Genomic DNA, 16,885 nt, shown 5'->3' on the forward strand with positions numbered 1-16,885 from the left:
GCAACTGTTTGCATAGGGTCAGAGGAAACTGTTATTGGTTTTGAAATAAACAAATAAATGTAGAATCATAGAATCACAGAATCATAGAATATCAGGGTTGGAAGGGACCTCAAGAGGTCATCGAGTCCAACCCCCTGCTCAAAGCAGGACCAAACCCCAACTAAATCATCCCAGCCAGGGCTTTGTCAAGCCTGACCTTGAAAACCTCTAAGGAAGGAGATTCCACCACCTCCCTAGTTAACCCATTCCGGTGCTTCACCACCCTCCAACTGAAAAAGTTTTTCCTAACATCCGACATAAACCTCCCTCACTGCAACTTGAGACCATTATTCCTCGTTCTGTCATCTGCTACCACTGAGAACAGTCTAGATCCATCCTCTTTGGAACCCCCTCTCAGGTAGTTGAAAGCAGCTATCAAATCCCCGCCCCCCAATTCTTCTCTTCTGCAGACTAAACAATCCCAGTTCTCTCAGCCTCTCCTCGTGAGTCATGTGTTCCAGCCCCCTAATCATTTTTGTTGCCCTCCACTGGACTCTTTCCAATTTTTCCACATCCTCCTTGTAGTGTGGGGCCCAAAACTGGACACAGTACTCCAGATTTCTTTTGGCCCAATCCTCTAATTTGTCTAGGTCCCTCTGTATCCTATCCCTACCCTCCAGTGTATCTACCACTCCTCCCAGTTTAGTGTCATCTGCAAACTTGCTGAGGGTGCAGTCCACGCCATCCTCCAGATCATTAATGAAGATATTGAAGAAAACCGGCCCCAGGACCAGCCCTTGGGGCACTCCGCTTGATACCGGCTGCCAACTAGGCATGGAGCCACTTATCACTACCCGTTGAGCCCGATGATCTAGCCAGCTTCCTATCTACCTTCTTGTCCATTCATCCAGCCCATACTTCTTTAACTTGCTGGAAAGAATACTGTGGGAGACCATATCAAAAGCTTTGCTAAAGTCAAGGAATAACATATTCACTGCTTTCCCCTTATCCACAGAGCTAGTTATCTTGTCATAGAAGGCAATTAGGTTAGTCAGGCATGACTTGCCCTTGGTGAATCCAATGATGCGAATGGTTCTGCAATCACATCTGGCAACTCTTTTAGCACCCTCGGATGTAGTGCATCCGGTCCCATGGACTTGTGCTTGTCCAGCTTTTCTAAATAGTCCCAAACCACTTCTTTCTCCACAGAGGGCTGGTCACCTCCTCCCCATGCTGTGCTGCCCAGTGCAGCAGTCTGGGAGCTGACCTTGTTCATGAAGACAGAGGCAAAAAAAGCATTGAGTACATTAGCTTTTTCCACATCCTCTGTCACTAGGTTGCCTCCTTCATTCAGTAAGGGGCCCACACTTTCCTTGTCTTTCTTCTTGTTGCTAACATACCTGAAGAAACCCTTCTTGTTACTCTTAACATCTCTTGCTAGCTGCATCTCCAAGTGTGATTTGGCCTTCCTGATTGCACTCCTGCATGCCTGAGCAATAATTTTATACTCCTCCCTGGCCATTTGTCCAATCTTCCACTTCTTGTAAGCTTCTTTTTTGTGTTTAAGATCAGCAAGGATTTCACTGTTAAGCTGGTCGCCTGCCATATTTACTCTTCTTTCTACACATCGGGATGGTTTGTTCCTGCAACTTCAATAAGGATTCTTTAAAATACAGCCAGCTCTCCTGGACTCCTTTCCCCTTCGTGTTATTATCCCAGGGGATCCTGCCCATCAGATCCCCGAGGCAGTCAGTCTGCTTTTCTGAAGTCCAGGGTCCATATTCTGCTGCTCTCCTTTCTTCCTTGTGTCAGGGTATTGAACTCAACCATCTCATGGTCACTGCCTCCCTGTTATACACCAGGTTATACAGGTTGTCATAAATATAAAGGGAAGGATAACCACTTTTCTGTCAACAGTGCTCTAAAATCCCTCCTGGCCAAAGGCAAAACCCTTTCACCTGTAAAGGGTTAAGAAGCTAAGATAACCTTGCTGGCACCTGACCAAAATGACCAATGGGGAGAAAAGATACTTTCAAAGCTGAGGTGGGGGGACGGGGACAAAGGGTCTGTCTGTCTGTGTGATGCTTTTGCTGGGAACAGATCAGGAATGCAGCTCAGAACTCCTGTAAAAAGTTACAAGTAATCAAGCTAGAAATGCGTTAGATTTCTTTTGTTTAATGGCTGGTAAAATAGTTCAGCTGTATATTCCTGTTTTTGTGTGTTTTTGTAACTTAAGGTTTTGCCTTGAGGGGTTCTCTGTGTTTTGAATCTGACTACCCTGTAAGGTATTTACCATCCTGATTTTACAGAGGTAATTCTTTTACCTTTTCTTTAATTAAAAGTCTTCTTTTAAGAACTTGATTGTTTTTTCATTGTTCTTAAGATCCAAGGGTTTGGGTCTGTGTTCATCTGTACAAATCGGTGAGGATTTTTATCAAGCCTTTCCCAGGAAAGGGGGTGTAGGGCTTGGGGGGATAGTTTTGGGGGAAGACGTCTCCAAGAGGGCTCTTTCCCTGTTCTTTATTTAACATGCTTGGTGGTGGCAGCATAGGGTTCAAGGACAAAGCAAAGTTTGTACCTTGAGGAAGTTTTTAACCTAAGCTGGTAAGAATAAGCTTAGGGGGTCTTTCATGCAGGTCCCCACATCTGTACCCTAGAGTTCAGAGTGAGGAAGGAACCTTGACACAGGTGTATAACGTTTATAACATTTTAATGTTATACTGGTGTATAACATTTGAAAGAGCCCTAAATTTTGCTTTTGTGTCTTAGTCCTGAGGGCTGTTACAAAATTTGTGATAGAAAGTAATGGCAAAAGATTATTCTCCTGTGAATACTTGTGAACTGTTTGTTTTATTGGGCTACAACTGCTGATTTTGGGTGGAGAGAGCAGTGGCTTTATTGAATGGCTGCCTCAAAGTGCCTTGTAGTTTAAAAGAAACAAACACAAACAAAAAAGTGACTGAAAAAATGGAACCTTTTTGCTATATATATCGGTTTCCTGCATATCTCAGATCTACCATATAGATCGTACTTTATTGCCACATGCATCATCAACAAATTTATCAACTGAATTCTGATTGCAAAATCTTTATTACAGACGTCAGCTGGCCTAGTCTTGAGCGATTCCAAGCATTATTGACTTGTCAGCAACTCCCACTGACTCAGGAAACTCCCTGAGTGGCAACACCCTTCAAGATCAGGACCAGTGTAAGAAGGCAGAAAGGCAGGGATCTGGAAGAAGATGTTAATAGTAGGCAGACTTCTGGTTGTTAAACAGGGCTCAGGATTTATTAGTTTTATTAATCAGGGTCCCATATGATGCTTACCCCAACTCTTTCCCCTGCCCCTCCACCCCCAGCCACCCCAGCATAGTGAGGCAGACAGAGCATATTTGTTTTTCAGATCCCAGATTGATTTTGCCATGCTGGAAGTTAGGGAAATCATATTTGTACTTGTAAACTATACAAATCTGAAATGAAGTAATTGAGAGAGAATAAATATAGAATCCCGTGATGTCATTTTTAGAGTCACTCTTCTGACAAGAGCTACACTTTAATATTGAGTGTTCAAAGGTCTGAAGATCTGAGGGATTAGGGACCTTGAAGGAAGATGCTGTGATTTTAAAATGTTGCAAGATGTGGTACTGTCTGCATGAAGTCACATGACCTTGCGAGCCATCTAGCTTCAGTAGACAACAGGAGAAGAACAGGTTTGCAGCTGAGACATTAAGAGAGATGATTATACAAAGAGTTCAAGGATCTAGAGTGCAAAGGACAAAAGACAGCACAGAAATGGTAGCAAAGATTCTTTAGGCATAATAGCAAAGGTAGGCCTTGTTCAAGGGACACCGTCACACTTGTGTGAAAATGTTATATGCAATATGTTATATACTTTACTTGTCACAGATAAAAGTGTGATACCACACCAATTATTAAAATCACTGAGAGTTCCTTTGTTTGGTATCTTCACTATAACCCCATTGGTCTACTTATCTGGCACTTTTTCCATTTCTCAGACTGATGTAAATAGTGGGGCCAGGATAGATGCTGCTAATTTAGGATTTACCTTGAACAATTCTGCATTCAAGTTATCCTTGCCAGGAGCTTTCCCATTTTTTAAGGATTTGATGGCTTGAATGATTTCTTCCTTAATTGGGGTGTCTGTGTTGATATCAAGATCTTCTTCTGCCTCCTGGATGTTTGCTTCCTCTTTAGGTGGCTGCCTGTTCAGCAATTCTTTGAAATGCCTGGTCCAGCACATTTCTTGTTCTTTTTCAGTTGTTAGTAGGTGTCCTTGTTTGTTCCTGATGAGAGTGTTTGTTGATGTCTGCCGTTTACCACTGATAAGCCGTGTCATTTTTTAGACAGTTCCTTGTTCACCATGAGCAGCTGCATCCTCTGCTTGTTTTGCCAGATTATCAATATAATGCCATTTGTCCGGTCTCACAAGGCGTTTGACCTCCCAGTGTGGCTTGGTATACTGCTCGTGGTATTTGTCCTTTAGCTTTCTGGGATTTTGTGTCTAAAACTTTTTTCTTCAGGGCTCATCTGGTTTCTATGGCATTCCATGTACTGGGTGTAATTCACTCCTTTCTTCTGTTCTTTCTGTAGCCTAGACAGGCTTCACTGCTCTGTTTATAAATTGCTGTTACTTTGTCCCACTTCTTGTTGATCTCCTTCTCTTCATCAAGGTCTGCAAGTGCTTGAAGCCTGTTCTTTAGCTGCAGAATGAAAGTTTTCTGTATTTCAGGGGACTTTAGCTTGCCAATATCATAATGTCTATGTCCCTTGTTTGGTGGACCCACACTTCTCAAGTTTAGCTTGATGGAAGCTGTCACAAGCTGGTGGTCTCTGCCAACATCTGCACCCCTTCTCACTTTCACATCTGTCAGTGAGCATCATCATTTGCCATTGATCATGATATGGTCAAACTGGTTCTTATCTCTGCCATTTGGCACTTTTATCTGTGCCAAGCAAAGTATTGTGTAAGATCATAGTCCAGCGTATATAAGAGGCAGTTGATAGTGTTTTCCGAAAAGAGCAAGCTGGTTTTTGGAAAAGGTGTGGATGCACAGGCCAGATCTTCACTCTACGAAACATAACAGAACAGTGTTTAGAATGGCAATGGCAACGCCACATACATTTCATAGACTTTGAGAAGGCTTTTGATAGCATTCACAGGACGAGCCTATGGCGCATTCTGTGGGCATATGGAATTCCTTTCTGTATAATCAACATCATCAAAAGCTTCTATTTCAGCTTTACATGCAATGTTGATCACAATGAGCTCAGTTTTTAAGTTAAAACAGGAGTACATCAGGGGTGTGTCATGCCTGCAATCCTCTTCAACATTGCCATCAACTGGATAATGCGGCGTACAACAGAAGTCATGCCAAGTGGCATTAAATGGACACTCTTCTCATCCTTTGAAGACCTGGACTTCGCAGATGATGTCGCTCTCCTATCGCATACCCAACACCATATACAAGAAAAAACAACTCGACTCAATACGTTCAGCCAGCAAATTAAACTGAAAATCAACTGCAATAAGACAGATATCATGACCTTTAATATTGCCTTACCATCCCCAATATGGATAGAGGATTATGTTCTCACCAATGTAGAAACATTCAATACTTGGGCAGTACCATCAGCCAGGATGGTGGAACCAGGCAGGACATCCGGAACAAAATCAGTAAAGCCAAGAACACCTTCAGGAGCTTAAATATAGTCTGGAAGTCATCAAAATACAGCACCAAAACCAAACTCACAATTTATCAGAGCTGCGTACTTTCAACACTACTTTATAGTGCAGAATGCTGGGGAATGAGAAAGTATGACATGTCTAAACTGTCTTCGTTCCATACAGCCTGCCTCAGAAAAATCCTCTATATCTTTTGGCCCAGAACAATCTCAAACCGAGATCTATTTACACAGTGCAGCCAAGAGGATCTGAGCACCATCATTGCCAGGAGGTGCTGGAGATGGATCAGTCATGTGCTTCGGATGGAAACTGATTCCATCACCAGAGTAGCAATAAGATGGACGCCTGAAGGCAGACGAAAACGAGGCCGCCCAAAAACAATATGGCGAAGAGCTGTGGAAGCTCAGCTGAAAAACCTGGGGCACAGCTGGGGAACCGTTGAAAGACTTGCCAGAAACAGATAGGAGTGGAGGAGCTTCGTCACTGCCCTAAACGCCAGAGGCGTAACGGGAACATGATGATGATGAATATGTTATGTAGCTACAAGTAGCTATAAAGAAAGAAGTTAGGAAAATATTATTTTTCATCTTGTTTACTTTGTGGATTTGATAGCTATTTATCTATAGTAATTTTCACTCTTTTCTCTGTATAGTTAAGACCCCAATAAACATCAAAAGGAAAACTGAAAAAATTCTTATAAAATAATTAATCAGTTTTTTAAAACAAGCAGAATATGTTAATTAAAGGGTACTTTATTAGCAACTGGAATATTTGGAAATTAGTCAGTATAAAAAATGCATGTTGACAGTGCCCCTATGAGCAAGATAAATGGCTAACTATTCAGTGAAGCTGTCTAACATATGCTTAGTTCTCTGAGAGCTTAAGCATTCAGGAAGACAGAAAATAAATCCTCAGTTATGGCACTTGTCAAAAATAATCTGATCTGTGATGAAGAATGAAGTAAGTGGATAAATAAGCCCTTTCAGAGCAGGGGCCAGGTTTCTTTGTGTCTTGTGCAGCTCCGAGCACACTGGTAACAATAAAAACAATACAATGAAAAGTCAGATGATGTCGTTGCAGGATTTGGTACTTACAAATGGTATTACGTTGTGTGCAGACTTAGCTCATATGATTTGTTGTCTGTGGGTATGTCTGCACTGCACTAAAATACCCATGGCTGATCTGTGTCAGCTGACTTGAACTGCAAGTTTCGAGCTGCTTGGCTATAACGTTTCAGTGTAGACTTTTGGGCTTGGGCCAGATGTTTGGGTCACAGATCTTGGGCTCCAGCCCGAGCCCAAACATCTACATGGCAGTTTTATAGCCTTCCAGCCTGAATCCCATGAGCCTGAAGGCTTGTCTACACTTACAGCGTTGCAGCAGCGCCTCTGTAGTGCATAGTGAAGACTCTAGCTATGCCGATGGGAGAACTTCACCCTTTATTGGAGGAAGAGGACTAAAAGTCAATTGAACAGGACTGAGCAGGTTGGTCTAGTCACTTGACAGTAAAGACTGCAGGCCAGTGTTGGATGAACGAGTACATGGAAAAAGTCGTTGTAGGTAAGAGGGAAGCATATAGGTTTATGAAGTAAAGAATATTTCATGCAGGAGAGAACTAAAACAGTATATAGGTTAAACTAAGGAAGGCTGCATACTCCTACACAAATGATGGAGGATAAAAGCAAGGTTGCATTAGAAGTTGTAAGGTACTTTTTGGATGCTGTATATAGGGGACAAATATTCAGTGGAAGGAGATACTAGTGGGGCTAAAACTGGTATGGAAGATCAAAGAAACAGATATTGGTAAACTGGATTCTATCTTTTAGTGCTCCCAATGTGAAGATAGGGAACAGATGTCATAAATAGACACACCTTCCCCAAAGAAAGAAGACACTGTGAATGGAAGTGGCCAAAGATAAAAGGAAACATTAAACAGATATATTTGTAGTCTCTTTTTGGAAACAGAAGAGGTATCAATGGACTCGAGAAACACTACCATTAACAGACATTTAACAGGGGATGTAAGGATTATGCAGGAAATTACAGGTTTGTAAGCTTGATTTAAACAGCGAGGGAAGATGCTAGAAAGCCTAATCAAATACATAATAGAGGAACACCTAGAAACTTTGGATTTAATGAAGGATAGAAGGCACAGATTCACAAAAGAGGGATCATATCTAAACATTTTGATGGACTATTTTGATGAAGTAACCACAAGCACTGACAGAGGAAGCCCTGAACATAATTTACCTGGATTTTAGAAAAGCTTTTCAAACTGTACAGCACAAAAGACTAATCTGTGGGGTGAGTAAGTATGGCATAGGGAGAGCTACTTTATTTGATTTTAAAAAAACCTAACTTGGATACAGAAAACATAGGAGACTTGTGAATTAAAGCAGTTTAGGTTGGAGGAATGTGAATAATGGAATGCCTTAAGGATCATTATTTGGGCTGATTTTGTTGAATTTATGCAGCATATCGATAGCATGGAAGAAAGAACAAGTAGTAAGGTGATGAAATGTACTGATAATACAAAACTGAGGGAATGTCAGTACAAAAAAGGCAGGTGTTAAAATTCTGAATGACTTGACAAGGAGGTGGAGCATTGGCAAATAAGTAAGCACATGCAGTTCATTTTAATGTAGAGGAATGAGGCAAGGCAACAGAAGAAAAAAAAAAGAGCTATGTACCCCAGATAGTCATACAACTTAGAACACTGCACAGAAGGATGTGAATAACACTGTAAATCTTCAAGCAAAGTATTTGTTAGCTGTTTTTTTAAAAATGAAAGTAAAATTCGTGGACACATAGAAATATGGAGTATTTCTGGTACTGACCAGAGGGAAACTGACCCTCATGATGTCGGCGAAGACTTCCTCAATCTGGCACCGTTTCCCTGACCCTCGGCACAAGCTGATGGAAGTGAGGGATACCACCCTCCAGGGTCTCCCCAAGCTGACTCATGCTTGGATACAGAGGCAGAGTCCTGCACCCAAACAAGGGGCTGTTACCAGTATCCATCCTGCATCCCACCAGATCCTGGTGCAGGTGCCCCTCAGGCACCTGTCCCAGAGGACAGTGGCACATGTAGGTTGAATGGCCATTTTGGAATCTGTGGGGTTTTCCCGCTGTACGAGGACCACCTTCACCGAGTACAAACGGCAAGGTGTCCAAGAGAAGGACACCTCCGCCACACCGTCTGCCCCCTGACCAGGACTCGGTACGGCGCCCGGTACCAACACTCAGGACTTAGGCCTGCATGATGTGATTGATGTAGAAGTAGAGGAGGAAGGCCCCCTGCCAGTTTAGGTCTTATCCTCATCCTCCTCAGACGAAGGAATGTGCTCATCTACCCTGAATAAAGAGGCCATTCGCCTGTGGGACTTCTGCATGAAACATTCAATCCACCTCAAAGCTTCCCACATTCCAGGAGCCCGGAACACTCTGGCAGATCACCTCAGCAGGTCTTTCTCTTCTTACCACAAGTAACAAAATTCATCTTCCAGAGGTGGGGGTTTCCGCAGGTAGGCCTGTTCACAACCAAGCAGAACAGGAAATGTCAGCAGTTTTGCTTGCTGCATGGTCATAACCTGGGCTCCCTTTCAGATGCCTTCCTACTCCCATGGACAAAGCTCCTGTTCTATGCATTTCCCCCCATTCTTCTGGTATACAAGGTCCTTCTGAAAGTCAAGTGAGACAAAACAAAGGTTATTCTTATAGCCCCTGCATGGCCACGCTAACACCAGTTCAGCACGCTATTGGATCTATCAGTAGCACCCACACTGCTGCTCATGCCCCTCCCAGACCTGATCTCACTAGATCACGGCCGTTTGCTCCACCTGAACCTCAAGGCTGTCCACTTGCCCATGTGGAAGCTGCATGGTTGAATCTGGTGGAGCTGGCCTGTTCAAACCCATCTACTAGAGGACTTATCTAGCCACATGGAAGCGTTTCTCAGTGTGGTCTTCTCAACAAGGCCTCTCACCAACTCGGTCACCTCTCCAGTCCATGCTGGAAAACCTACTCCATCTGAAACAACAGGGCCTAGCCATTTCATCAAAGTGCATTTAGCAGCAAAATCAGCCTTCCACCGTGTGGTGAGTCAGTCTTCTCACATGAAATGTCCATTCTCTTCCTCAAGGATCTAGAGAGGCTTTACCATTAAATTTGTGAACCTATCCCTCCGTGGTCCTGTCGAGACTCATGGGCCCTCCTTTTGAGCTGTTGGCATCACGCCCTCTGTGGTATCTCTCCTGGAAGGTCAGCTTCCTGGTAGAGATTACCTCAGCTAGAAAGGTCTCAGAAATCAGGGCCCACACACGAGAACTGCTGTATATGGTGTTCTTTTTAAGAACAAGTTCAATTGTTCCCCCACCCAACGTTCCTCCCAACGCTGGTCTCATAATTTCATAGTAATCAGGCTATTTTCCTGCCATTTTTCTTCCCCAAACCGCTCAAGAATACGAGGAGCGGCATCTTCATGTGCTGGATTTTAGATGCACACTGGTCTTCTAAATTGAGAGAAACAAACAGCTCCCTAAATCCATGCCACTCTTTGTGGCAGTAGCAGACAGGATGAAAGGTTTCAGCACAGAGAATTTCATCCTGGATCACTGCCTGCATTCATATGTGCTATAAGCAAGCGGGTTCTCTACCTCCTGCCATCTTGACAGCACATTCAACAAGAGCTCAGGCTTCATCAGCAGCGTTTCTGGCCCAGGTCTCCTCCCACTATGCCATCACCTAACAGACCAGCATGATGCCAAGTTTGGCAGAGCCGTGTTGCAATTCACATGTTCATGAACTCCAATCCCACCTCCTCAGGTACCACTTGGGAGCCACCTAACGTGGAATTGACATGAGCAAGCATTTTCCATGTACCTAAAATTACTTGTGCATCAGACTCAAATTCAGCATGTGGAGATGCTGCCAAATCTGCTAAGCCCTGGACTGGGGTCTTTGACAGGAGGGTATTTTATTGAAGGGCTGTAAAGAGCTTTTGAGAGCCAGTTGTGCCGGTTCAGTAGGAAGGTGAAGCCAGAACCATGGTAAAAATTAGAATGAGGAGGTTCATGAACTGAACCTAAACTATCTAAACCCTTGTTTATAACAGGGTTCAAAAAACAACTAGATAAGTTCATGGAGGATAGATCCATCAATGGCTATTAGCCAGAATGGACAGGGATGGTGTCCCTAGCCTGTTTGCCAGAAGTTGGGAATGGGCAACAGGGGATTAATCACTTGGTGATTACCTGTTCTGTTCATTCCCTCTGGGGCATCTGGCAGTGGCCACTGTCGAAAGACAGGATACTGGGCTAGGTGGACCTTTGGTCTGACTCAGTATGGCCGTTCTTATGTTCTTATCCTGCATCCTACCCTGATGCAACATGTATCGTTGTCCCCAGTTGTGGAATGAATTGCAACCTGGCACAGTTTAGAGCAACCTTAAGGTTGCTGTAGTTGGTCCAGATACTGAACTGGCCCCATCAAGGTCGGGGTGTGGAAATGTGGTACAAAGCAACTTTTGCTCCCCACCCTTTACCTGTGCCCAGCACTACTTTAGTACAGCCCGCTATTTGTCATTGACTCGTTGCATTTCTGAAGCCTAAAAAGAATTCCTTACATCTCTCCTTTATTTTGGTAACAAGATTTTAACTCACAACTCTAGTGTTCCATAGCTTTGTCTGAATTAAATTTGTGTTGGAGCATTGTGGTTTAGTATGCTTTTCATGAGGCTTACATGTAAAACTGAACAACTCTATCACCAACTAGTTGACTTTTTAGGATGGGATGTTCAAAACCACTCAATATTGACCTAACCCTTCATCTTCCTAAAAGTCAATGGGAGTTTTACCATAGCTCTTTTAAAAATCCTACCCTGAAAGTTCACAGATTTAAAAAAAAAAGTTTTATTTTTAAATAACGAATTCAGGTTAGAACTGAGAAATGAATATTTATTAATAGAAACAAAATTGTCGTCGTAAATGGCTCATATTTGAAAGGCCAATGAACACCTTAACAAAAATTTATTTAAAATCTAGAATGTGAAAAAAGCAACAGAAAAGGCAGGAATTAACTTGCATTAAAAATCAGTCATAAAAAGAGATGAAATGAAAAAGTTGTATTCTTGATAGCTACACCATGTCAGTGTTGGCAAACAAATAAGAAAAGCTCCCTCTTACCCCTCAAATGTCAAAAGTTAAAAAAAATGTTAGAAGAAGTCTGTTTTAATAAATAAATTAATATTTACTCAATAATACATAAAAGCCATTGTAGGGTCAAAATGATGGTGATTTCTTTCTGCTTTTCCTTATTATATCTACTTCATTCTAAATAGAGAGAGTCAGAAAATGGAGGGGGAAATGCTCTGAACATTTTTTTTTCTTTGTATAACCAAAATCTAATTTCAGCTAATTTTTTCCAACCAGATCTAATAAGAAATTACTAAATATCAGTAAATGTCTGTTGGCTTTTTCCTTTGTTTGGAGAGAGGAATGAAAATTTTTCTCTGTCTGTCTGTCCAGACTTTGCCATGCCACCTTGCAAATGTCTAGAAGGGACCCAAGAGACTCATATGCGTTTTTCGGTTACAACCTGTTCCTACATCCATTTAGGTCCATGACAGTTTTGCCGTATTGACCACAATGGGAACAGGATTGCAGTGAAAAATGATTGTTTAGAAATATAAAAGGTATGGAAATAAGTTCGTGATGTTTGTTCAGCACATTGTGAAAATGACTGGTTTTGATCTCTTAAAATCTAAACTCATTGATACACAAGTTTAGACACTTCTAGATAAGTGTATGCTGTGTTAATAAAAGTTGATGGTAACATTTTAGAAGCTGCTTTGAGACTAAAAAAGAACCAATGTTTGATCTAGCAACAATGACAAAAGCATTCTTTTCTTTGTGATAAAAGAAAACATCTATGTGGATCTGCAAATATGTCAAATCATTTTGAAGAGGCTAGTAAGTGCTGGTATTTTTTTGTTGTTGTCAAGTGATTTTATTCTTTATCATTAGACTTCAAAGAAGAAAGAAAGTGTGTTCTGTCATCATATTCATCAGTCATAATTTTTGTAGACGATTCTTGACACACACTATGTTTTACTGTGCTAACAAGAGAAAAGACCAGCCATTAAGTTTATGTGTCTTGGTTTTTCAACAAAGTCACATATCAGGAATAATGCTAGGAGTATGCTAATAAACAATATACAATGTTGGCCAACTGGGAGTAAGAAATATTTTCTAACTAGTTCTAAAGGGAAACAATGTTTTTTTAAAAAAAGAGTGATTGTTGTTTACGCAATATATGTTGTTCTATATGTCAGCATCAAAAGCCTCTTGTGAAGAGCTCAACACAATAAATCTTTGATCCTGATTGTCATTATTTAAAGGTCTCTGCTAGATTTAGATGTAGTAGAGTGTTTTCATGCTTACCTACATATAATAGTAAGATTTTGGATGGCATCTGTTTAGAATGCATTTCGGCAGACGATTTCCTTGTCACTACATACAGTCATAAAATAGGAAAAATAATTGGAACATCTTAAACAGCAGACCTTTCAGATTTTATTTGTAAAATTGAATGAAAACCAGACTTGTTCTTCAAGTGTATGGTGATTTCATTTCTCCATGCAAGGCCTTACCTTGGTTAAATTGCATGAAATTTTTCAAGTTGGTTCAAGTGAAAAACAGCCAAGAGATCTGTAGTTGTTTCCATTGAAAACCACCATGGCACATTTTGTTACTGTCATTAAGAAACTTAAAATAGTCACCGATGGCCTCAGCTTATTTTTGAAAAACAAAAGATTTGTAAAGGTATCCCTGTGAGAACAATATATCAGACTGGTTCAGGACTGACTTTGGTCATTCAAGTAGCGTTTCATTTAATTGGGAAATGAAGGCATTTGTTCATCCCCTTTCCATTGCTTCCGGAGGGCTTTTGGTTGGAAAGGCACAAACAGAAACGTGAGGATATATCTACACTGCTGCTGGAAGTGAGCCTCCCAGCCTGTGTAGACAGACTCATGCTAGCGGGGACTTGAGAGCCAGAGATCCAGCCCAAGCTGCAACATCCACATTGCTATTTTTTTGAGCACTGTCTCAAGCCCCACTAACGCCAGTCTGTCCACCTGGGCTGTGAGGCTCCCAGCCATAGTGTAGACATACCCTTTGGTTAATTCACTTTCCTGAGAGGCGGTAAGTAGGTTGACGGAAGCATTCTTGGGTTTGAGGAGGAATGGGACTAGGATACATGGATTTTATTCCTGGACCACCATTACTGCATTATGGGCCTGATCCAAAAGCCCATTAACATAAAAGGAGGGACTCCCATTTGACCTCTTTGCACCTTACCTTACAAATCTGTAAACACGGGCATTATCACAGTACTTGCCGTGCAGTGGAGTTGTAAAGCTTAAAAACTGCCATTTGTAAAGAGCTACGAGAGATTCAAGTAAAAGGTGCTACAGATGGCAAAGTGTTATTTAATATTAATAATTAATTCTTAATGAAAACACCTCTGGAGCGCTTTAAATTATCACTTTGAACTAGCCATTTGGAGTTATAATGAAATGGTTCAGGCTGCATATTTAAACACATTTTCTCTACCCTTATCTCTTTAGAAGAAGACCTACCAGTGCATCAAGTGTCAGATGGTTTTCTACAATGAATGGGATATCCAAGTTCATGTTGCAAACCACATGATTGGTAAGTGAAGCACTAAATCTTGTGGAGGATAGATAGCCCTTTCTCCTTCTCGTGTTCATCATTGCCTGCAAAATTAAACAGAGTTAAGGAGAAATTAATTGTGCAACCGTCAATGGTTTACCTAGGCATGATTGATTTTTTTATTCATATTATTAGACCTGATAAAGCATTAGCATGTTTTATTTTCTGCAAGGGCTAGTTTAGACTTCTGCAGAGAATTATATATCTACTTCCAGTCAAAACACAGGTGATTAACAAATTAAACTTCTAATCATTTTTGCATTATTGAAAACAAACTAACAGGAATGGTTAATGAACTGGATGTTAGCTTTCCGTAGAGTTTTAGACAGGTTTTAATTTCAGAAGTTATTATGATAATGACACTACAGTGTGCTGCTCAAGCACCTTGGTACCAAAATCAAAACTAGCAAGTTTCTGTCTTTAGGAAACATAAATAATTCAAATGGCCATAAAAATAGTATTATATGTTCTGTATAAACAGTCTGGAAACAATTTGGAGTGTTTCTCTTTGTACAAAATTAAACACCATATTTTATTTTTAAAAATAAGGAATTGTAGTACTCAATAATAGGGTCTGCATTTTTAGATACAGACGTTTAAAAAATATTTTCTATTTGGATTCCTGATCCAAGCATGGCTTGATATTTACAAACCTATGTTAGAGTTGTGAGGTGGAATAAAACAAAAAGAGCATTTTCTTCAATATTCATATTTTCCCATTACTTGCTTATTCCCATGGGGTTGCCCACAAGGTTTTCAATTTGGTAACCACTCAGTAATAGCTCTAAGAATTCTACCAATCAATTAAATTTATCAAGCACGTCTTTTGCCCGCTAATAAAATAACATTGCCATAGTTGTCTTATTTTGTTATTAGCCTCTTTTCAGAAATTTCACATAGCAAGCAGGGAATCATTGATTTTACACTTACTTCATATTGTTTTTCTTGTAACGTAAAAAAGTGCAAATTGCAATAGGTACAGTACAGCAGAGCAGCCAGTAATCACATGTCCAGTTGGTAAGAAGTTTTTCTTTTTAATTCAATAACTCAGATATGTCTGGGCTGATATAACAAAATATTTTATTACAAGCAAGCTTGTGAATTTCTTCTGTGAATTTCAGTAGTTTGGTTGGACTATAAGTGACCTGACAAAATTAATGAAGTAGTGTGAGAAATAGCCTATTAATAAGTTCTACTACATTTTAAATATGAACATTCAAGTTCTTTGCAGAAAAATGAATAAACACCAATTATGAGTTGGGCTTGAAAGGCAGTTCAGTGGTTTGCTTGTTGGATTAAGTCTCACTTTTGACATTCTTAATCTTTGGGGAAAGATAATGAACTCCTTCATAATGTTAAATCTGGATCAGTAACTTAGAATTTAAAAATAGAACATTATGCACAACAGAACACACCTTTCCATTGTTTTCTTTGGATCCCAGTGTATGGCATATTCTTAATGATCTTTTGCAGCAATTAGTGGATCTTGAGATTTTGACAATGAGAAATTGTCAAAAACTGTGTGGGTAAGGATAATGCTGGCATGTCAGACAGTCTCAAACAGTGTGGTTGTTTGCCACCGACGTCCCATCTGCCTCTGATTCGTTGGTAAGGGCATCCCTCTGCTCCTTAAATATTTCGGAGGAAGGTGGGGGGGGGGTAATTTTGTTTAGTGGGTACAGCAAGATGGATCCAGACTAGTGTTGATCACATATGATGGTAATTGAGGTTTTCTTAAAACTGAGTTAATGAGATTTGTATTTTATTCTGAAATGTTGGATGAGGTTGAATGGGAGGGAGGTCCTTTTCCTTAGTAGGTGTTGTATCAACCATGCATGCTATTGCTTCATGACATAACCATAGTGACAGATTTACATTTGCTTAATATAAAATCTTCCCAGCGTGGGAGGGGCGGGGAAAGGCGCTCACAACTCATGCTGGGAGATTTGCAGGTCATGCTTTTGAAAATCTGTGTTCACTGGAAGTTTCTTATGTGTACCGCCAGATTTAAGAGTTTAGCTCTTAATGGTGCAACCCTAATTAATAAATACAGATTTGGGGAAGGTGGAGGGGAAAATCAACAGAGTATTGCTGAGAGTTGTGAACATGACCTCACTACCGAAGCAGAGGAAAACAAAAGTTTCTGTTTTCCAATTCTGTTAGTCCTCTCACTGTTTATTAGATTTTTCCTTAGCTGTCTTTCTAATTTTACTTCTCCCTTCCTCCTGCTCCCCTCTTTAATTTATTTCCTTGTTCACTAGCATGACAGGCCTTTCCCCAAGACCATATCCTGTCTACAAAGAAAGGTTAAAAGCGTGCCATCAATCTGTTTAAGTTTTTAGATTGACCTTACTGTGAGTGGGAGATGGATATAATAATATATAAAACATGGATGTGTGTGTGTCTCTGAGTATGTATATGTGAAAATAAACAGATAAAACACGTAAGTAACTATCAGCATCTGGAGGCTT

General features: G+C 40.8%; 1 protein-coding gene across 5 annotated transcripts in view; it reads left to right on the forward strand.

The window, feature by feature from the left end:
- Positions 1-16,885, forward strand: part of ZNF521 (zinc finger protein 521) — a 269,245-nt gene that overhangs the window by 128,927 nt on the left and 123,433 nt on the right. For all 5 annotated transcript variants that reach the window (XM_073331350.1, XM_073331352.1, XM_073331354.1 and 2 more), the window contains one exon: positions 14,309-14,393. In XM_073331350.1, coding sequence (XP_073187451.1) covers positions 14,309-14,393 — 85 coding nt within the window. The remainder of the gene's footprint in view (positions 1-14,308; positions 14,394-16,885) is intronic.

Source organism: Lepidochelys kempii, chromosome 2 (assembly GCF_965140265.1).
Source record: "Lepidochelys kempii isolate rLepKem1 chromosome 2, rLepKem1.hap2, whole genome shotgun sequence".
NCBI classification, from domain to species: Eukaryota; Metazoa; Chordata; order Testudines; family Cheloniidae; genus Lepidochelys; species Lepidochelys kempii.